Source organism: Rhincodon typus, chromosome 18 (genome assembly GCF_021869965.1).
Source record: "Rhincodon typus isolate 14 chromosome 18, sRhiTyp1.1, whole genome shotgun sequence".
NCBI lineage: Eukaryota > Metazoa > Chordata > Chondrichthyes > Orectolobiformes > Rhincodontidae > Rhincodon > Rhincodon typus.
The window spans coordinates 19,361,348-19,385,418 of record NC_063349.1 but is presented as its reverse complement, the minus strand read 5'-3'; the positions used below and the strand labels follow the sequence as shown (position 1 = coordinate 19,385,418).

Below are 24,071 nucleotides of genomic sequence, written 5' to 3'. Positions count from 1 at the left end.
CATGTGACCATTTTCCATCCTGTGAACAGGACTAAGCTAGTAAAGTCAGCTCCATTTGATAAATACCAACAAATTTGGGACACTTTTGCTTTTGAAAGGACCGCAGTATTTATCATTTCATCACTCCATCAGATGTGCAGAATATGCTGCAATAGCCCTAGTGAAAGATTTTCAGCCTCCTTTCTTGATAGTTCCAAGTTATTCATGTTTCACATACTGCAAAGTGTGGAGAACACAGGTCTCAAAAACCACATGTCGCTTTAAAGGGTCAGCTTTTCTTTCATATATGGGATGAGGGCATTGCTCGCTTGCCCATCCCCAATTGCCTCCTCTTGAGCTTGATGCTATTCCATGCATATTTTGTGAGCTGGTTAAAAGGTGGTCACTATTTTTCTAATTCATATATCAAGTTCTATGTCAAGATACAGATTGCCATGATGGATTCAAGATAGCAGAATTTGCTGATTGTTTTCTGCGGCATATTATTTGTGATTGGAGTAGATTTTTCTCATTCTTTCAAGGAGTAAAGGCACTCTGGCTAGGTCAGCATTTATGAGCAATCCTAACTATCCTTGATAAGGTGGTGGCGAGACACTTTTTTGAACCGCCGCGATCCCTTGGAGGTAGGTACATTGATAGTGCTAGTAGGGAGGGAGTTCACAAGTTTTGATCCAGTAACAATAAAGGAATGGTGATACAGTTCCAAGGTAGGATGGTGTGTGGATTGGAGGGGAAATTGCAGGTGATGGTGGTCCTATGCATCAGCTGTCCCAGTCCTTCCAGGTCATATAACATGACATGTCCCAACGCCCACAGTTTTCTTAATTGTTATAGTCAGGAACTTGCCTTTAAGTAGAGATGAAAAAACAATACACAACCATGTGCTGCCCAGTGTGCAGAAGACCCCATTAGAGTCACATCTTCAAATCTGAGCACATAAACTCATACACAAAGATGTTTTCAAAGTGGACAGGTTACTTAGAAGAATATTGGGGCAACAGGAAACTAAAATGGTTGAACAGCAATAGGCTATTTAGCCCTTAAACCAAGTTAATCAAATCATGGCTAATGTGCACCACCATTTAATCACTACTTACCCTTAACCAATTACACTTAACCAATAAAAACCTGTTGCTCTAAATTTTGTAAATTTTAATTAAAAGTGTTTAGGATTTCCAATTTTTTAAAAATTAAATCAATGAATTAATGAGACAGGTGTTCTAGGGTAGATAGTTTCTCATCAACCTGTTCAGGGCAGGTGGGACTAGAACCTGGGCTGTCTGGCCCACACTACCAGTGGGAGACAGAACTGTTTGCATGTTGAGATGGAGGTGAATGCAAGGCCAGTCATGCAGTGTGCACAGAAATCTATGATCCTTAGCTTAAAAACTATGAAGTTGCATGGTAACTGTGTGACAAAGGCAAAAAAGGCAAAAAGATGAAGGGCACAAGTACTGAAGCAGAGTCATGTCAATTTTGAACAGGTGAAGGTTCATGATGAGTTTATAGCAGGTGGATTCTTGGAGGATAGGACACTGAAAGAATCATAAAACATTTCAGTGAGGAAAGCATTTATAGCTTTCTAGCCAAATCAGTGTAATCTTGTTCAAGATTATCCCTCTCCCTTGGAAAAGAAACAAGTCAAAAAACTGGACAAAGTCAGACATGATCACATCACCCATGAAGAAGTTGGAGTTAGTGAATTTTTAACGTCATAGGTTTATGTGGAGAAGCATGTTTGCAAGCTGAAGCTCTGAGAAAAAGGAGATATATGATCCAGAAGGGGGTAATGGCAGAGCAACTGGAGAATTTAGGTCAACTAATCTGTTGATGCCTTCTGTCTTAGCTCACTCCAAAAGGACAGTTGCAATTGCTCCTATAGAGGCAAAACTTGTGTTTCAAAACCACAGTGTAAATGAGATGCTGCAATATCTGAACCTGAATTCCATTATGCAGCCACTTCCGTAACATGGTAAGGAGCATTCTCAGCACTTAATAAATCCAACCTGAGCTGAAATCAACCTAAGAATAATTGGTGCTGTAATGAGATACAGAAAAAGCAGAAACATATTCTGTTTGCCACCACAGACGTCACACAAAAAAACACAAACTATATCATGGATAATACGGTGTAGAGCTGGATGAACACAGCAGGCCAAGCAGCATCAGAGGAGCAGGAAAGCTGACGTTTCGGGTCGAGACCCTTCTGAAGACCCTTCTTGAGCTGTGTCCATCCAGCTCTACACCGTATTATCTCAGATTCTCCAGCATCGGCAGTTCCTACTATCTCTCTCAAACTATATCATGTGCACTTTTCTAAGCAGGGGACTAACTAAAAAAAACTTACAAAAATACACAGCAATATATTGTCAATTATATGCAGTCTTAACATAGTCAAAAGGTACAAAGTTCCGCCAAAAAATACATGATTGAAAATGTTTGCCAGAAAAATAAAAATTTGGCCCTGGTTGTGCTTTACTTCACTCAACCATTACTGTCAGTTATGGAAGTTGAACAAACAGCTTGTTTGGACTAAGAGCCGTAATGTTCTGTGAATGCGAGTGGCTAACGTTATTCAGCAGCGACTGGCAGCAGGACTGGCCCACCCAGACAGTAAGAATGATGTTGCTGAACTTTACAAAACTACAGCTGTAAACACAAAGACTAAGAGGTTAAAAACAGAGAATGGATTGTTAAGTTTCTTGGAAAAGAAAAGAAAATAATCTTGGGGTAGGAGAGGAGTTCATTTTTCTCTTCACCTGAAGATAGGAGTCCCAAGCAATTTCCTGTGGGTACTATTGTGGAATTTCACCCCCTACCAGTTTTATTGCTCCTTCGTTTCATTCACTGCAGCTATAGGAGCGCCTAACGATTGATTAACACTCGCTTGCTATGTTCAGTTGTTTGTAACCAACTCCCAGCATTTGCAACCCTCCAATCCCCATGTACTTTGTGCCTTGAACACTTTAAATGCTTTGGTAAGTGTGGAGCCTACTCCTGGGCCCTGAAGTTAAACACCGTTGCAAAGTTCCTGGGATTAGTCAGCATAGGGATCCTTAGATCTTGATTCACTTTTGTTCTTCAAAAAAGTTGATAACTAATCCAATCAGATTGATAAAGAGTGACAAACATCACAATTTAATTGGCTTAAGTGCTATGGCTCCATCTTGTAAATTGTGCACACCACAACAGGGCTCGCCTTCAGCTTTTCGGAGTTATGATTATTGAAAGGTATCATGGCCACCCAAGACTTCTGATACAGCCTGAGATTTTGCATTTAAAACTCAAAAACAATGTACAGGCAGTCCCTGGGTTATGAATGGGTTCCGTTCTTATGTATGCTTATAAGTCAATTTGTACGCAAGTCGGACCACAATTTAATAAAATAAACACAGCCTATTCTAAGTACAGGTGAACATTTGCACGTCAGATCTTTAAAATTAATGTTAATACACCCTTGTATGGGATCTTGTTTATAAGTTTGAGCTTCATAAGTTGGATGTTCAAAAGTAAAAACACCAACTCACTAACACCAACTGTTTTAAACTAAGTTTCCTTGTGCAAGATTGAAATAGAAATTGTATCATAGCACACTCTAGTGGCATGCAACTTTCACTGCTAATATAATACAAATGCACTGTTACAGTCAAGCTGAGAGAGCATGCTGCCAACACTAACCTGAGCAATCTGACCTGACAGTGAACACCAAACTGGGAATCTACCAAGTCTGCAATCTCAACACACTTCTCTGCAGTGCCAATATCTGGGTGACACGTGCTAGGCAAGAGAGAAAAAGGTTAACAGTTTCCAACTTTGCTGTCTCAGACATATCCTTGACATCTCTTGGTAGAGCAACATCAACTCAGGCCATGGACAGTGCAATTCCATCAGCGTACACTCAATACTAACTTAACGTCACAAGATTATAAAATGTATAAAGCCAGAAGCAGACCATTCAGCCAGAGTCTGCTGTGCCATTCAATGGGACCATGGCTGATCTGATAAGTTTCAACTTCCCTTCTTCCCTTTTCCCACAGTCCATGATTCTGTTACTGTTTAAAAATCTGTCTACTTCAGCCCTGAACATACTGAATGACCCAGCCTTGACAGACCTCCGCAGTAGTGTATTCGATCATTGCTTGCGCCTTCAGATGGTAGACAGGCTCTGAGGAGTCAGGTGGTGAATTACATGCTACAGAATTCCTAGTCTTTGAATTATTATTGTAGCCAAAGTATTTACACAGCTGGTCCAGTTAAATTTCTGGTCAATGCTGATCCCTAAGATATTGATAGTGGAGGATTTGGCAATGGTTATGCAATTACGTGTCTTGGGGAGATAGTAAGATTCTCTCTTTCTGAAGATGGTGCTGTCCTGATGGATATTTTCATTCTCCTGACCTTCATGGCAAATGCCATTCATGCTATACATCAATTCAAGCCAGGTCTTGTTGCATGCAGGTTAAGAGTCCTTCAACAGCTGAGAAGTTGTGCATCATCTTGAACATTATGCAGTCATCAAGCATACATTCCCATTCCTGGCCTTAGAATTGAGGGATGTTCATTGATGAAGCAGCTGTAGGTGTTTGGGACATCTACCAACTGCGGCATCAACTACTTAATTTGTGCCGTCACTTGCTTCTTCTCACTTTCCAAAGAAATGCTATTATTTAGCACTGCAAATTACATCTTTCATCACTTTGCTGATATTGACTGATGGGACAGTAAGTAGCCACATTGGGATGATATCAGCGTTATGTTGTACAGCAACAGCTTGGCTAGGAACACAGCTAGTCCTGGAGCTCATATCTTCAGTATCACTGCCGGGATGTCAAAAAAACACAAGGCCTATGCTGTATCTGTTGTCTCCAGCTATTTCTTGATATCACGTGGAGTAAATTTAATGGTTTAAAACTGGCATGTGTGCTGGGAGTAATCTTAAGGGCCAGGATGGACCACCCACTTAGCACTTTTGAATGAAGATTGTTGCAAATGCTTTGTCTTGACCTCTACGCAAATGTGCTAGGCTCCACCATAATTCAGGATAGGGATGATTGTGGACCGTCCTTTTCTGGTTAGCCCTTCAATTGTCCGTTACCATACATAACAGGGTGAGCTGGACTGCAGAGTTTTGATTGCATCTGTTGCGACATTACTTTGCCCTTTCTACAGTATGTTACCTCTGCTGTTTAACACACATGTAGCCCTATGATGTTGCTTCACAAAGTTGTCATTTGTGTTTTACGTATGCGTGGTGCTGCTCCTGGAATGCTCCCCTACACTGTTCATTAAAATAGTTTTGGTCCCTTGGCTCGATAGTAATAGCAGCATAAAAGCATGCCAGGCCAGGTGGTTACAGATTGAGGTTGAATACAATTACTGCTGATTGGCACACAGCATCTCTTGGATGTGCCCTATATTCAGCTGCTGGATCTGTTCCAAGTCTGTGTTCCACTGCAGAGTGATGATGCCAACAACACAGTAGAAAGTGTCCTCACTTTGAAGACAGAACTTAACCTCCTGTTAATTCTGCCAATACTATCATGGACAGATGCATCTGCAACAGGTAGATTGGCAAGGGTGAGGTTAAGTAGGTTTTTCCTTCCTGTTGATTCTTGTGTCAGCTGATAGGTAGATGTCATTCTGACAGATATGGACTTCAGGACTTAGTCAGCTCAGTCAGTAGTGGTGCTATGCAGCCAGTCGTGATGATGGGTTGAAGTTCTCTAACAGGAATACATTCCATAACCTTGGTGCCCTCCATGTAGCATTAAATACGGAAGAGGACTGATTCTTTAGATTTTCTTATACATATTTGGAAATGAGGAACTAAATGGCATAATTTTAAAACATGTACAATGCTTTATAATTGTACTGTTTAGATCCTTATTTCCTAAGTTAGCCTCTGCACTGAACAATTCTACAATGCTCTTCTCGAATTCGTATCATGATTTCCTCACCCTCATAAAATCTCTTTCCCCATTAGAGTTCTTTCACATACACAAATTAGCAACCTCTCGATCATAATATCATCTGTGGACTCTTCTAATAATCTTGATTCCTTCATCATGTATATCTCCACATTCCTTTCTGCTTTGGAAAAGGAAATCTCTTCCCTGGCTTACAGGTAATTTACTTTCAAAACTTCCAGTTCCTAGCCTTTGACCTTTGTTATCCGTAATGCTTTCTGTTCTGGCTTTGTCCCGCTTGTTCAAATATTTCTTCACCACCAACATTTGTTCACAACTCCAGCCAAAATGTTCTCTTCCCAACCAACGGTACTGGGCTGGTAATCCAGAAGCCTGGACTAATGAGTTCAAATCCCCTCATGGCAATTGGGAGGGAAGTTCAGTTGCTTTGTCAATTTGGAATAAAATATAGTCTCACTAATCATCATGAAACTACTGAATTGTCCAAAAAAACTCATCTGGTTTACTAATGTGAAGTAGGGGAGGAAAACTGTCATTTTTACCTAATTTGGCCTACATATGACACCTGACCACAGTAATTTGTTGACTCAATCATCCTCTGAAATAGCCCTGCAAGCTACTTTGCAACGATCAAGGCACTGTAAAAAAACAAATTGTCAAAAAGAATAACAGTGTGTCACCCAGAATTGACATATGCAACAGAAACTACAATGAAATGTGCTGATCTACAGATGTTGCACAGTAATATCAGAATCAGAAAAGTTGTTCCACAGACTACTGAAGCAACAACTGGACGTAAGCATACTTGCCTAATCGTAACTTACAGCTAATGCTCGACAGTCCTCTATCACTAGTCCTCAGAATGTCCTGCTGCACCTGAAGTGCACCGGAAACTTACCAGAAGTACTGACAAAATGGCATGCAGTCAGACAAGAATGGTTCTGAGAGTTCTCAGTATTTATTCTGGACCTCTTGAAGTCCAAAAGTTTTAGGTCAAAAATGGGCAATGAAATCAAATGCATCAGCACTCTTCCATTTTGAACACCACTTTGAAGAAGCATGGAAGGTGCCAAGGTCTTAATGTACTCTGGTTCTGTTTTCATTTTAGATTTCCAGGCCCATGGTATTTTGCTTTTAATAGATCACTAACCTTATTGATTACATCTTCCTTAAAATTCTCATACTCCATTTCAAATGCCTCCATGACTTTGATTTCGTCCTGCCCGTCTCTCCAATCTTTAAATATTTGCATTCTTCTGATTCTGCAGTCTCTTCAGCATCTCCCATTTTAATTGTGCCACCCTTGGTGGCTATAGCCTTATCTGTTGAGGCCTTAAGTTCTGGAAATTCCTCTGTAAATCTCAAGTTCTCATTTCTCCCTTAAAGCACTCCAAAGGAACTTTATTCTTTGTTCAAGCTTTTGATCATCTGCCCAAGTACCGCCTTATAAGCTGGGGTGTCAAATTTTGTTTGATAATGTGCCTGTGAAATGCCCTGGATAAAGGCACAATATAAAAACAAATTGTTTTCATTGTGGTCAAGAATATGATTCCATTTATTGGCTTCCCCATAATTCACCCACTGGAAATATTAGATCAACAAAGAATCATGGCCTGTATCATATGCCTCGAACAGTCCTGTTCATCCCCTCAGACTCACTGTGATGTTGCAAATAATGTTCTACAACTGAAAATAATGCATGTGAACTAGAGAATCGTACTTATGGAAGAACAATTTACAGAGAATAAAGTTAACAAAGAGGAAAGGATGGGAAGTAAATGGGAGGTTACTCACCAACAACTGGCAACTGAATCCTCAGACTTTGGAAGAGGTAGCTGCAGAGATAGTTGATACACCAGTTTTGAGCTTTCAGAATTCATTAGATTCTGGAACAGCTCCCAAAGATTTGATAGTGGCAAAATTGCCCTACTTTATTAAAGGAAGGAAAGTTGAATCAAAGAACTAAATGCCAATTGACCTAAGATCAACAGTAAGCAAAATGCTGAGATTTATTATCAATGATATGATAACAGGGCAATTAGAAAATTGTAACATGATTAAGCAGTGTCAACATAATTTATGAAATAGAAATTATGTTTGACAAATAAGGGTGATTCAATGGGTATTGGATTGTCAAAACAACATGTGAGAAGGTGCCATACAAGAGGTTATTGAAGAAAAACGATAACTGATGGGATTGAGTGTAATATATTAGTTCAGATTGGTTAACACACAATATGAAAATATGAAAAAATAGGACACTTTCAGGTTGGCAGATTATAACGAAAAGGGAACACCAAGGATCAGTGCTTAGGCTTGAGCTATTTACAATCTATATTAATGACTTAAATGAAGAGAGTGCATGTGCGCCCAAGTTTGCAGTCAAATTAATTTTAGGTGATCAGGATGCAAAGGAGGTTAAGAATTGATATAGACAGATTGAATGAGTAGGGAAGAACATTGCAGATGGAATACAACATGGCTGAAAAATTAACAAAAACAGAACATCTTTCTTTGATAAACTGGAAACATCAATCAGAAGAACCTTGGTGTCCTTTTTACATGGATATACAGCCAGCAGACGTAGCAACTAATTAGGTAACAATTGACACATTAGCCTTCATTACAAAGGGACTGGGGCATAAAAGTAAAAAACGTCTTACTACAATCATCCAGGAATTGCAGTACTATGTGCAGCATTAGTCTTCTTATCCAAGAATGGTCATATCTGTCCTAGAGGGAACAGAATGAAGATTCACTATACTGCTTCCTGGGTCGACAGCATGACCTATGGAGGACAGATTGAGCACACAGGGCCTGTATTTCATGAAATGGTGATCTAATTATAATATTTTTACTACATTGAGAAAGTTGATGCTAAGAAAGTGCCTCCTCTAAAGGATCAAGGAACAGTTTTACAACAATGGGTTCGACATTTAGGACTGCTGTCCCAGAAAAGCAGGGATTATTATAGCACTAAATAGGGCATTTGGCCATCATGTCTCCACAAGTTTTCCATATGATTGGATTACCAAGTGCCACGCCCCTGCTTTCTTCCCATATCCTTGCATAACCTTCCTTTCCAAGTAACAATCCAACTCTCCTTTGGACAACATGATTGAATCTGTTTGCGCCACATTCTAAAGCAGGTGCTGCGTGTAAATGTTTTCCCTCATGTCATCGTTTCATCTGCCAACTGCCATAAATCTATGCCCTTTCATTCTCAATTCTTCTACCAATGCTAACAGTTATTCCCTAGCTCCTCTGTCAAGACTCCTCATCATTTGGAACATCTCTATAAAACTTCCTCTCAAACATCTCCAAGAAAGAGAATCCCAACTTCTCCAGCCTACCTAAGATATTAATGTTCCTCATCCCTAGGACCATTTTCCTTAACCTTTTCCGCACATTTGAATACCTTCTCATCTTTACGAAGGTGTGGTGTGCACAATTGGACAGACCATTTCAATCAAGACACGACCATTGCTCTCTACAAATTCAGCATAACTTCATTGCTTTTAGAGTTAATACTCATATTAGTAAAGACTAAGATGCAATATGCTTTAGTAATTCCACCTACAGCGCATGAACTGCTGCAGTTCAAGAAGGCAGCTCATCACCACCTTCTCAAAGCAAACTAGGGACGCGCATTAAATGCTGGCTGGCCAGTGACGCACACGACCCAGGAATGAATGAAAATAAAAATCACACTCTCAACCTGTACAGTGAACTTCAAAGATCTGTGCTCAGAGATTTGTCTGCTCCTGCACCATCTTTAAAATTGTACCATATGTTTTATGCTGTCTCTCTGCATTCTTACTTCCAAGATGAATCACTCCATATTGATTATCATCTGGCATTGTCAACTCAGTTCCACAAATCCCATTTAGTGCTTTTTGTCACAACAAACTTGGCAAAATACACAGATACTCGAGGCCCACGAAATTTCCCAATTCACCTGTCTGATAAATTTAGATTAACAGAAAACACTGATCAGGTTTGCATACTTAACATGTGCTACTATTTATTTCAAATAAATCAATTCCAATCAAAGGCAAACAAAATTATGAAGTATCAAAGTACAACTCTACCAGATGAAAGTCTAACCCCTTTTTAAACCCCTATGCACACATCCAGGCTGACAGTGAAACAAAAATACATGAATATTATGGATGGAAGGAAATATATTGGGGAAACAGTTCAATACCAACAGTTCACAGGGTTTGATAAGGTGTTGCTTTTAATTCCTCTGCTCTGATCTTCATTCTTCATATCCAAGACCTTGCAGTTCTTTGCTGGCTACACATGGAAGGGTTCAGTTTCTCAATAACTAGTTAAAGTGTGACAATGCTGTCACTTTAAATACGTTATTTTATATTTGTTTTTTTTTTGAAGAGAGGTTGTAAAGGCAGAGGTGTAAAAGAGTCCAGGGAGAAACAGTTTAACAATAGAAGGCGTATGGCCAGTTCTCCCAGTTCAGGTTTTTTCTAGTTTTTTTTTAAAGCTGTAGCAGTCACAAGATGTTGTGAGTACCAGAAGTGTTGCAAGCTTCAGCAAAGGATTCCTCTGACTTTCTCTGAAATGTCGCTCTTGTTCCTCCCTGCCTGTAAGAATCTGTGTTTGAATTTACCTTTTTGCCAAGGGGTGTGTTTATGGTATGTTACTAAATTGGAACAGTTAATTAGTTAAGTTGCTGTATCGGGTCGGCTAGGTTTTCCAATAGTTAAGTTACTCTAAATTCTGCTTTCTTTTGATCATGTTTCAACTATAGCATTTAAGTAAGTTTTGCTATGCTTAAAGCATTGGTTTGATCAGTTGCATCACACCTGGAACACCCACTTCACATCTGCCTTTAAAATAAGAAAAAGGCAAGGTCTAGGCTACCTTCTTAAAATATTTTAAGGGGATCTGGCCTGATCCATAACAGAGTCAACAACTTATAGCAAATAATAGAAGTGAATAGCTAGCTATCTTTCAGGTTTTGGTGACTTCTCTACAGAGAGAAATGACAGATGATGCCTCGAGGACTTTGGCCACTGTATTATTAATGGACCACCTGTCTACTTGTGCAGAAACCAGAGTGTTGTCATGCTGGTGACTTGTTACGCACATAGAAAAATAAAATTAGCAGTCTTTCACTGCTCTGAGCACACATCAATGGTGCCATGGGATCTCAAACATCTTCCCCCAGTGCTTGAACAAAGCAACAGTACAAAGAAAACTCACAATGAGTTCCAGTAAAAGCCGAAAGAAACAAAAGCTATAATTGCTGGAAAAGCTCAGCAGGTCTGGCAGCATCTGTGAAGAGAAATCACAGCTAACATTTGGGGTCCGGTGACCCATCCTCAGAACTCCAGTGACTTGTTTTACACTGTACAACAATTCCTTCCATAGTCCATAGTTTACAGCAATATCCTTTTCCCATTTTGGCCCACAATGCAAACAAAGACAAAATTTAAAATGTGGCTTTTCGATTTTTAAGTTCTACACTATCATCCTTATAGTTTATAACGCTTCCAAATTTTATATAATTCACATATTTTCAAATAGTGTTCACTACACCAAGGTCTAGATCATGAACATAAGGCATGATAAGCAAACTTTCCAACAGCAACCGCATGAGAATGCCACAAAAAATCTTCCCCCAATCTGAAAAATACCTATTCTGTTTCCATTCACTCAGTATTTTGTATTCATGTTGTTATCATTCCTTTTCTTCAATAACCTATTACTTTACTCACAAGTCTCTGCGTAACACTATCGAATTCTTTCTCAAAATCCATTTAGGCCACATAACAGAATGTTGATAAGGGTAATGCTATTTACCTTATTAAAAAATTCCAGCAAATTAGTTAAATGTAATTTTCCTTGACAAATCCAAGATTTGTCCAAGTGAATAATCATTTTACACAAAATTATTATTTCTGGAAGCTTCATCAACAGAAACAATGAGCCTGTCATTGCTAGGCCTATCTTTACACCCTTTTTGATCAAGGCTGTTAACAGATGACATTCTCCAATCCTCTAGCACCATCCAAGAATATAAGTACAACTAATAAATTATGGCCAATTTCTCTGAACTTACCATTCTCATGCTGATCAGTATCATCAGATCATCCTATCTGATCCTAGTATCCCATCAACTTTTAAGCACACAGCCTATCCAAAACCTGCCATTTATTGATTTTAAATCCTTCAAATGTTTGAATTATCTTGTCTTTCGCCAGTACCTGATTAGCATCTTGTTCCTCAGTAAAGAGAGAGGCAAAACATTCATTTAACATCACAGCCATGTACCTTACTTCCATACACATATTCTTTCTAATCCCATAATTGGCGTCACCCCTTCTTTTACCACCGTTTTACTATTTATATGCCCATACAAGAGTTGAGAGTTCCCTTCTCTGTCAGCTGCTAGTTTCTTTTCATGCTTCCTCTTTGCTTTTCTACCTTCTCTGAACCTTCTTTATTCAGCTGGTTTTCAGTCATATTGTCCATTTGAAATCTATCATAAGTACACTTTTCTTTCTTCTTTGTCACCTCTCTTTTTATCATACAAGGAGTTCTGGATTTGTTTACCTTACCTTTCATTTTTGTGTGAATATACCTTGTCAATGCCCAAACACACATTTCTCTAAAGATAAGAGATAGTATCTTTCTCTAAAGATATCCCATTATTCAGATAGTGTTTTGCTTGCTAAATCTTTCATTTCAATTGATCTAGGCCAGATCCATTCTCACCCCATTGAAGTTGAAATTCTTGCCCCACTCTGCTTTCTGCGCTACTCTTTTCACAGTCTATATTCATGTACCTAAAGCCTTTCATTTTAATAATTCCATAAATCCTGCACCTCTAAGTTCCTTGCAAACTCATTCGTCTATATCCGAAAATAAAACAAAGCCTCTAGGGTCACTAGACACAAAACATTAATCTGCTTTCCCTCCGCACTTGTTGCCAAACCTGCTGAGTTTCTCTAGCAATTTCTGCTTTTGTTCCTTGACATCTTTCCCACTGGATGTTGGCCTACTGCCTCCACTGAGCAATATAATTGTAAATTACTTCTAGCCAAATCTACTTTGTCCTTGATCATTCCAAAACATCTTCTCTCACCAGCACTACAATGTCTCCATAATCAATATTTCTCACTCCTCCCCTTTTCCTTCTTTTTTCTTGCATTCAGGAATATTTAAAGTCCTTCTTTGAGTTAGGTCTCTTGTGATAGCTACATCATCATCTCATCACATAGCAATCAGCACTTGTAACATTATTTAGCACAGTTCAGATATTCATGTACATGTACTATAGTCTTAGTTTACAGTTTACTACTTTCTTCCAAACTCTGAACCCATCAAAATTACTACTTCCTCAGTTCACTGCTATCTAACAGGGAGCTATTCACAACTCTAGTGTGTCTTGTATTCTAATTTTAAGGATTTTATTCCTCTTTTCTACATCCATATACTGGTGACCAGCCCCTTCAGAGTTTAGTTTAAAGAATCCACAACCATATTAAGGAATACCCCATGAGGTCAGAGTTGACGCGACACCAGGCTATAGTCCAACAGGTTTATATGAAATCACAAGCTTTTGGAGCACTGCGCCTTTGTCAGATGAAATAAATTCACCTGTCAAAGGAGCAGTGCTCCAAAAGCATGTGATTTCAAATAAACCTGTTGGACTATCACCTGGTGTCGCGTCAATTCTGACCTCATGGGGTATTCCTTAATATGGTTGTGGATCCTTTATACCTCCTTTTGTCAAAGTCAGGGAACAATATATGAAATGCTGAGGCCCCAGCACTGATTTGTGATACACCACTTATTTCATTTTGGCAGCCTGAAAAAGATCCATTTATACCTAGATATTTTCTAAATCAACCTGTTCAGAGATGTTATTACATACTTCTGGAGCAGGTGAAACTTGAACCCACGTATCCTGTCCCAGAGGTAGGGAAACTACCAGTGCACCACAGGAGCACTTCTATTTATTCCTATTATTGTGTTTCCTATTAACTAGCTAAACATCTATTTGTGCCACTATGTAACCCCCTAAACCATGATATTTTATTTTCTGCAATAATCTTGGAGCGCAGCGAATGCCTTCTGGAAATGTAAGTACAATTCATCCACTGGTCCCACTGTATCCACAGTGCATGTTAATTCTTCAAAAATCTCCAATAAGTTGGTTGAACATGATTGCTCTTTCATAAGACAGTGTTGACTCTATAAACACATTCAAAGTTAAGATTAAAAACAGCTTGTAGATTATTTCCTCAAGCAAACCTGCTCCATCAAAAGTGAAAAAAAAAAATCCTGGATAAAGAAACCCTTCTTTCAAGCTACAGCATTTCAAGTATGAAAAATTCATTCCAAACTTCAGACTTTACTGTTGAGTAACTTTACCTCTGTCTGCAGAATGGCAGCTCTCTGTTCCTTTGCTGTAAGCGACTCTTTGAGCACTTCCACATGTTGTTGGCTATCTGAAAATTGGTTTGTCAGCATTTCAAGTTTTGTCTGCAAGGCAAGGAGGTCCGTTTCCTTTCTGGAAAGCTCCTGTTTCACTTGATCAATCTAGCGAACATAAAGCACTGATTCAATATAAAAACTGCAAGGTAAGTTGCCGACATTATTTTCAAGCTACTTTAACCTATTGCGAAAGATGCTAAACTATCAAACTGAAGCACAAACATAGATAAATTTTTGATCAGTTACATTTTTCGTCTTCAAAAGATAAACATATTTGTAACTTTTCCATGAAATCTGGAGCTCATCTGATTTTAGGAAAAATTTGAAAAATGATCAATACTGTATTTAATTTCAAAAAGCAAATAGTTTTGCCACTATTGGGAGAAATAAATATTACAGGTGATCAATCCCACTGCTAAACTACCCTTCGGAGGGATCAAAATGCAATACAAAGTAACAGATGACCAAATATGTACTTGTGTTAACAATGCAAAGTATAGCAAATCCATCAACAACCAGGAGTTGTTTCATCTTCGGTCAGCATGGTAAGAGGTCTTCTTGGCTCTCAAGTGACTCAATAATTGTCTAGGTACATATCAATAACAATCTTTTATTTAGAAACTAAGACTACATACTGTCAGGGATCTACAAAAGCTTAGACTGTCTCTTCCATGAGATCTCTCTCTCCATCATATGATGATATATCATAAGCCCTACAGCTCATGCGATTAAACCATTACTCCACAGCAGGGGCCTTAAATGATAGCCGACATCTGTAAATTCTATCAAAGCATTCCAAGATGCTTTATTTTGCACACTGGCATCTAAAATATAGAAACAGGTGACTCGCCCCAATCTTCACCAATGAGGATTCTCTCAACTCTCATCAAACTCTGTCAGCATACCCTTCTTTTATTCTCTCTTTCACACGTTTAACTAGCTTCACCTCAAAAGAATCAGACCATCAGAAACACTTAAAAGGTGTGCATGAATCCAAATTAAAATATTTCAAAAAATTAAAACATCAAATTCCTTCTTAAGACTATGTCTGAGCATCATTCTGTAATAATATATGAAAGGCTGTTAAGTGCACGATACTAGCCAACAGACCAGCATTCATTCTTGTAAAATCTCAGTGCAGAAAATAAACTTCCAATGGTCATGGACCAATGTTCTTGCCAAGCTGCACAGCAATCCAAAAGTCCTCACTCAGGCCGTGCAAAAAAAATTCAAGGAGCCACACACTAAAACAAATTGCCCTTCCAATCCAAATAAAAGTAGACAAAATGCCCGTTTAGATAACTGACATCATATAAGCTTTATAAAACATATATATTTAATTGTTTCAACTTGAATAAATTGGGTCACAGAATGATAATAAGATCATAAGACCAAAAGAAAGAACAATAGTGGACCATTTAGCACCTCAAACCTGCTCTACCATTCATTAGGATCAGATCAGACTCTTCTCACGTTTACTTTCCTGTCCTATTTCCGTAATCCTCGATTCACTTGATCAAGAGTATGTTTATCTCTGCCTTAAATATACACAATAACTGTACTCTCACAGCTCTCTATTCTAACAAGTTCCCCAAAGATTCTCAACCCTGAGAGAAGAAATTCCTCCTCATCTCAGTCTTAAATTCTATTTTATTTATATAATTTATAAAATTTATAAATTTTATTCTGAGACTATGCTGCTAGCCCTAGACTCTCCCTGTCAAGCCCCTTAAGAATCCTATATGCAACGAGATCACCTCTGATTCTTCTAATTTCCAGTGAGTTGAGTCCCAACCTGTTTAACCTTTGACTGTAGAACAACCCCTTCATACCAGGAATCATCCTAGTTAACTTTATCTGTTCTGCCCCCAATGAAATGATATCTTTCCTTAAATAGGAGGAGCAAAACGGCTCACAATACTGCAGATCTAGTCTAATAAGCAACTTGTACAAGTGCAGCAAGCCATCTCTACTCTTTCTACTCCAACCCCTTTGAAATAAGGGCCAACATTCCATAAGCATTCCTGATTACCTAATGCATCTGTGCTAGTTTTCTGTGTTTTATGCACAAGCACTCCCTTAGTGTTACAGCTTTCTGTGGTTAAATAATACTGTTCTTTCATTCTCCCTTCCAAAATGAATAAATTCACATTTTCCCAAGTTATACTCCATTTGCCAACTTTTGCCCAATGACTTAACCAATCAATATCTCTCCGTAAACTGTTTGTATCCCTCTCACAACATGCCTTTCCACCTATATCAATACACACTAAAGTTTGAACACACCATCATGCAGGTCCATGCAATTTTTCAACCGAAGTGACAAATCAATCAGTATTAGCGAAGTTAATATAGATATGGTGTCATCACAAAAGTGACTAACAGTATGAAAAAACAATTCTTTGAACAATATTGTGTTCAAGTGGACAAAGGAATTCTACTGAGGCATTAGACACCTAATTACAAAATATATTATTCCACAATAATTAAAAAGAAACTGCACAATAGATGCGTTCTTTGTGCACCTTTCCAGTTATTAATTTGTTTTAATACAGATGCTTTTTAACTGAACAAGATTTTCCTTAAAATCCCCGACCAATAAGCTCTGCACTAAGTGAATGAGTTTATAGAATGGTCATACAGACCGGGTCAAAATCAGTTTTGAATTCCAGTCTATGTTGTATTATTTGTGGGTGACAGTGAGAGTAACGCAAATGAGTTCTGGATTAGGGAGGAGGAGAAAGAAAACAAATTTTATCAGTCCTTATCAATATACAGAGGTCCCTTCTGAAAAGATCAGCATTATCAGCTAAGGACAAATGAAGCTCAGCTGGAATGTATCTGCAGTAAAGCAGCCTATCAATGCTTATTGTAAAGCCTTGACCACTAATGAAGTCCTATTGGGCACAGCAACACAATGGAACCCTTTTTCGAAATAGTCAGAGCACAGGAGAAAACTGGCAAGAGAAAAATCAATGTTACTATTGAATTAATTAAGTACATGTAGAAATAAATGTTTTCCAGGATAGTTCAGGTTATTTATTATTACAATTATTTCTTCAAACCCTGACTTAAATTACAAAGCGTAAAATTGACATTTCAAAGGAAGTGCTTCAGTTTTTGAACAGATTGGATTTGGGAGTCTAATACATATAAATTATAAAAGAGACTAGTACAGATTCAGGACATGTGCTACTGTGATGAAGTTGACAGATTTATTTTTTCAATCATGCCTTTAGTCTAGAACTCTATCATTGCAGGAGGTCCATCAAGCGCAACAACAGACAGCTAGCATCAGTATGACGCACAAGTGTGTTCTAAATAACTACACACTAAAATATTCTCTTTCACTTCACAACATTTTACAAACTGTCCAGCCTACTAGCATCTAATGCATCACTTAAACAAGTTGCATTAATATATTAGTGTCAATGTCAGTTAAAACCATTCTTAGTCAACCTGTTCAGATGTAACACACCTCTGTGGGCAGAGGAGACTTGAATCTGGACCTTCTGGTCTCGAGGCAGAGACATTAATGCTGCACCACAAGACTCTATGAGCACTTTTGAATGCTTATTATGATCACTATTTCAATTTTGGCTATCAATGCAATTAATGATCAAAGGGAAAATGCTTGGTCTATTTAACATCCATAAATAACACTTTAATTTAATAGAAGGGTGTCTTTATGGGATGTTACTGTCACAATTTCAGTGAGGAACATAGCCAAGTGAAAGAGATTGTACATCAAGCCTGAAAGACGGAAGAAGCAACATAAAATTATTTTACAAACAATAAGCTGAAAGGAGAGGAAAGGATTAGTCTAGAACCCAGCACGCTGGAAGGAAATAAAAGCAAATTGCATTCATAATGTCAGATGCATGGCAAACATCAACTCTTACAGCAGAGACCTCGAACTGGAGAACAGTCACTTTCTTTCTTAGCTCTTCAGCCTGGAATTCTTTGGAATTTAACTCTTCTTTCAGTTGTTCTACCTGTCAGAACATTGTTACCATTATTGGTCATTAAACATTACTTATATCCTGCAGAGCCCAAAATTTTCATATCAGCTCTGTTAAAGCCAAATGGATTCTGCATAGAAATATAAAATCCAAATAATTCATTAAAAAAGTCTTAACTTAGCAAAGAAAAGCTAGCATTGCAACAAAAACAGAATGAGTATGAATCCAAGTATCTGAGGTTTTGATCTCTCACAATCCATTTACTGTGCTGCTTGTGACCAGCATCAAATATGAGATGCCAAAAAGGTTCATGAAATTGAAAATCACTATCCATCTTAATCCAAAGTAAAACATAAAAGAAAACAATTCTGAATTTGAATTTCCTTCACAGAAAATGATGCTTACAAAAGTTATTACTGTAATAATTGACAGGACTTGTATATATGTTGCATCTGAAGCTGTGACTGACTGACAGTTTACTGCAAGTTCTCTGTAGTTTGTTTACCACTCAAGCATAAATACAAACCACAAGGGGCTCCAAAAGTATAAAACTTGTCATATGACAGAGAAGTTTGCACTATTTTAACAGAATTAGCATTTGCAGATTACAACCACTTATGAACAATGACAAACAGAAGCCTCACCCCATTATTAATGGTGTAAGCACTGCTTTTTTTTATTTAACGTATTTTCTAATCAATCTAATCTGTTCAGAGATATTATTGCACACCTGTGGAACAAATAGGACTTGAACCCGGGCCTCCCAATCCAGGGCTGAGGGACACTACCAGTGTGCCATAAGAGGGGCCCTGGGGTGAGCAATGAATGTGTCAAAGACCATGGGTTACAGCCTCATTTTAAACTTGTGCTTCATTAACCAGTCTCAGCCAGGTGAGCAGAAGTCCTACAATTAGCCTCCATATGCTTGACCTCATGATTAGAAATCAATATTCACCCCATGTTCTCTCTACTGATCACTATCCAGTGAGCTCGGGTGAAACTTACGTATGCATAGTCATTAAAGACAATATCAGAGTTGCCTATAATTTGCTCTTGTTGTCTAGCATTACAGCCTAGGCAAGCTTACACAAGAGCAATGAATACCTGGAGGTTTGAGCATTATGATCGCATAAGCATCACAATTATTATCATTATGAGCATTATGACAGCCAGAGACTTTTTCCTTGGGTGGAGGTAGCTAATATGTGGGGGCATAGTTTTAAAGTGAGTGGAGGTAGATACAGGGGAGACGTCAAAGGTAGGTTCTTTACTCAGAGAGTGGTCGGGGCGTGGAATGCATTGCCGGAGCGGGTAATGGAGTCGGCCTCATGAGGGGCATTTAAGCGGCTATTAGATAGGCATATGGATGATAGTATAAGGAAGGGCGGAAGTTAGATAGACCTTAGGATTAGGGTAAAAGTTCGGCACAACATCGTAGGCCAAAGGGCCTGTACTGTGCTGTACTGTTCTGTGTTCTATGTTCTATGATCTCACAAACCGGAGTACTGCTCCGAGAGGGTGAAAAAGTGGATGGATCGTATTAAGCAGAAGTTTTACATTCGAGACCATAGCTAAAGCAGTACTCTGTGCAGTGAAATGCTGATTAACCATGCTCCTTTAAGTCAATTAATCAAATGACTAAAAAATTTAATATTTGTTTACTCAAATAATTGTTAGATCCTTCACAAAATGGCTGCAAAAACAATGTTTCTTCTATTCAAGGCAACTAGTCATGATAACTACCAAGCTCCTTCAACAGCAGCACTGCCACTTGATCAACATCCTAAAGCTCCCAAATAACAGCATTACAGAAATTCCTTCATCACATGAACTATAGCGTTTCAAAAGAGTAAAACTTAGCACCACCAAGGGCAACTAGGGATATAATTAGATGTCATTTAGCATGACAATTTCAAACAATGGCAATGTATAAGGCTTGGTAAGGAAGCAATTTCGCAGGAGCATTGAGTCATCAAGTCATACAGCATGGAAACAGACCCTTCAGTCCAACTCGTCCACACTGACCACTGACCATGTTCCCAAACTAAACTAGTCCTACCTGCCTCCGTTTGGCCTATATCCCTCCAAATCTTTCCTATTCATGTACTTATCCAAAAGTCTTTTAAATGTTGTAACTCTATCTGCATCCACCACTCCCCCTGGCAGTTCATTCCACATACTAACCACTGTGTAAAAAAGTCACCCCTTATTCCCTTTTTAAATGCCCCCTAGTTTTGAACTCCCCAACCTTAGGGAAAAGACCTTTGCTACGCCCCTCAAGATTTTATAAACCTCTACAAGGTCAACCCTCAACCTCCTATACGACGGTGGAAAAATGGGCCCACCTTACCTTTCACCATGAAAATGGCTTTCAGCCTCATTCATATTGGTCTTCTGCTGATTAGTTTTTAAAAAAGAGCCTCCCATCAATTTAAAAATGGCATTTGTGTCATACTTTGGAAGATTCTGTGTTGCATTATGACATATGATGTTAGGAGGTCATAGGTTCAACAACATGGTCCCTATTTAATATTCGTCGATCTTGGACTAAAATTCTCATGGATATTTCATTAAACATTTTTTTTTTGCAAAGAGATTTTAATTACACAGAAGAATATTCTCCATCTGAGTCGCAAAGATCTCATTCTGACCTGCACAATAGTTACACACTTACTCCACAATGAAGACACAAAATTATTGAGAAGACACTTTTCTTCTGCTTTTGAGCTTCTGAACTACCTTGTTAAGGTGGGTATTACATGTGCAATCTGAAGTTACTGTTAGATTTGCTGGTTTTCAATCATGCATTAGCAGATCCCTATCAAAGAAATGGTGAACTCTCACAAAACGCTTCTTGGATCATATTGGAAGCGTGACTTTTTTTTAACAACAGACATTTACAGTTGCCGTTTCTTTATTCAATTTGCTGTCCATCTTTCTGAACTCTCTCAAAATTAGACTGAAGCTGTCAGTTTACTTGAATGTGCTAAAAATTGCTGAATGCAAACTATTGTAATGATAATGAAACAAGGTGGAGCAAAAAAGTAATGATTCTTCCGGATCTTTTCTCAGCTCATTTAATAACCCAGCTTTTTCTCCAATTGTCTGCATTGAAACAATCTCCATAACCATAACAATCCAAGCTGAAATCATAACTTGACAAAGCGGCAAATGTGGCAAATGCTGTCATCAAGTAGTCTAGCTATTTCTGTTTCAAGTAAATTTCTACATACGTAACAAAAAAAAACTTAGTCAGTGCTCCAATTTTGTCTAATACTTGCCTCATAACCATTTATGGTATGTTCTACTGTGGGCATAACTTCTTGCAGAATTAGCTACACCAAAAACGTACAGACATCACTCAAAAACAATTGTGAAAGGTGGCTAGCTGGGAGACTGGTTCTTCCCATTTTTTAGCATGGCTGTCACCTCACGTCCTGCCTTAAGAAATTATGCTTGCTTGGATGACAAAAATTAAACAGAAATCAAAATAGATACATTAAATAAAAAAGAAAATGAGGCAAGGACTAGCTGATCGTGCACAAGTGTTTTGGTGAAAAATCAAATGAAAATGATCAATGATCGAACAGTGAACGGTCAATGAGCCAAATGGCCTAAATTCTGCTCCTATAATCCAACAGTCTGACAGAGAAACATTATAATGCTAGGTTCCTCTCTCCACGGCTGATCCCTAACATACTGATTCCTGGCTTTTTTTTCCTGTTTTCACAAATAAACATTGACAGCTGTTTCAAAATCTCAAAATTTCAAAGTCCTAAGCTTTTCCAGTTTTCATGAGACTCTATGTCTTTTTCATTTCTTCAACTGAAAATAGCTTAAAGATGTCCTCCTCACTCAAGGTAAGATCAGTGTGAATCTGCATCACTTTCACTTTACCAATTCTTCAGTGCTTAAATGTATACCAATACTATTCCAGCAGATTTTATACTGTAGAAGGAAGAGGTGGTTACTATACTGTTGCAAGCTAATGAATGATTACACTTTTATTCTATAGGAGATTCTTCATGCTATTGCAGAAGCTCTGTATACAATCTATTAAACAGAGCATAAAAGTCTTTTGATAGCCGCAAGATACATCTACTATTTTGAAAATTGCTTTGGAAATGTGAATGCAACAATTATCCATGTAAGTGTATGTGTATTCATTATATGCTAGTCAGTCAGTACTTTTCTAGTCTGCTTTTCTGTAATTGCACTGCAATTGTAAATTTGTAGCTTCCACGGTAATTCCTCACTTAACTTTGTGTTCCTTAAAAATGCAACTTTAAGTGAAACAACATTAAATGAAACTTATTTTCCCACAAGAAAAAGGAGTTCAGATCGATAGCAAGCCTCTGCCTCTCAATCTTCAGCAGATCCGTCTTCTCCCACACCATCTGATCCCTATCTATTCTCTTCCTGAGCCCCAGTTCTTTATTACCCGGATATCATTTGAAGTAAGGTGCAGAGTTAATGGGTGTGAGATAAGAAGAAAAATGATCTGGGAATCTCCCAAGCCACACGGACAAAGCTCTTGACAGCGCTGTTCCACTGCACTGCAAACAGTGATTATGACATAAAAATGAAAACCATGACATTAATCAGAGAAGCAGACCCCAAAGAATAAATAACTTTAAATCAAAACAATGTATTGCAGGGAGATTTAAAAGAGGACTTAGTGCACATGGTCATCTATTCAATCAGACTATAAATGGGACTACATTGTCTGTGGAGTTACGAATATTTCCAAAAATTGCTTGTAACTGTTACGTGGACAAACATATGAGGTTATCCACTTTGGAAACAAAACCAAGAAGGCAGATTATTAGCTGAATGGCCATAAACGAAGGGAAGGGAATGTGCAGCGAGGCCTGGGTGCCCTCGTACACCATCACTAAAGCTAAGCACACAGTAAAGGCAGCATATGATATGCTGGCCTTCATAGCGAAAAAAATCGAGTATGGGTACAACAAATGTCTCGTGGCAATTATGCAGAGTCTTATTGAGAACATAAATAAAAAAAAGACTAAGAACCACAGATACTGGAAATCAGAAACAGACATTGCTGGAGAAACTCAGCAGGTCTGGCAGCATCTGTGGGAGAAAACAGAGTTACCATTTCAGGTCCAGTGATCCTTCTTCAGAACTGACTGCAGTTAAGAAAAGATTGATATATGTGCTGAAGATGGGGTGGGGTGTGGGAAGAATAAATGATAGATAGACATGGAAGCCAGGGAGAGAAACATCAGTTGGGCAGACAAATGAATGGGCATTGGTCATCTTAATTTCTCTGCACCATCCTCTCACCATTTGAACCTACCTCCCTCTGAACTGACTGCAGTCCATGCTCTCAGATCCAACCCTGAATTTGTAACCTAACCTGCCGAAAAAGGGTAGTGCTGTTGATGTCTGGCATACTGATCCCTACATTGCAGAGGCTAAGCACCAGCTCTCAGACACCCCCTCCTATCTCCCCTGACACCACAATGGAACACTAGGCCTGTGTGTCCACAACAGTCACTAATCTCATTTCAGCAGGTGATCTCCCCCTCAAACTGCCTCCAAGCTCATAGTCCCCCAGCCCTGAACAACCTACTTCTTGTTCCTTCCCAAAATCCATAAACAGGACTGCTCAAGCAGACCCATGGTTTCTGCCTGACTCCTGCCCCAAAAAACAAGAACTGGCTATTGAACTGAATGAGCAGCCATAATCATA

At 38.6% G+C, this 24,071-nt stretch overlaps 1 protein-coding gene across 2 annotated transcripts in view; it reads right to left on the bottom strand.

The window, feature by feature from the left end:
• The window catches only part of LOC109931831 (ELKS/Rab6-interacting/CAST family member 1-like), a 682,193-nt gene that overhangs the window by 605,889 nt on the left and 52,233 nt on the right, over positions 1-24,071 (bottom strand). For both annotated transcript variants that reach the window (XM_048608012.1, XM_048608014.1), the window contains exons 6-7: positions 18,296-18,388; positions 14,331-14,498 (exon numbers count right to left, since the gene is read on the bottom strand). In XM_048608012.1, coding sequence (XP_048463969.1) covers positions 14,331-14,498; positions 18,296-18,388 — 261 coding nt within the window. The remainder of the gene's footprint in view (positions 1-14,330; positions 14,499-18,295; positions 18,389-24,071) is intronic.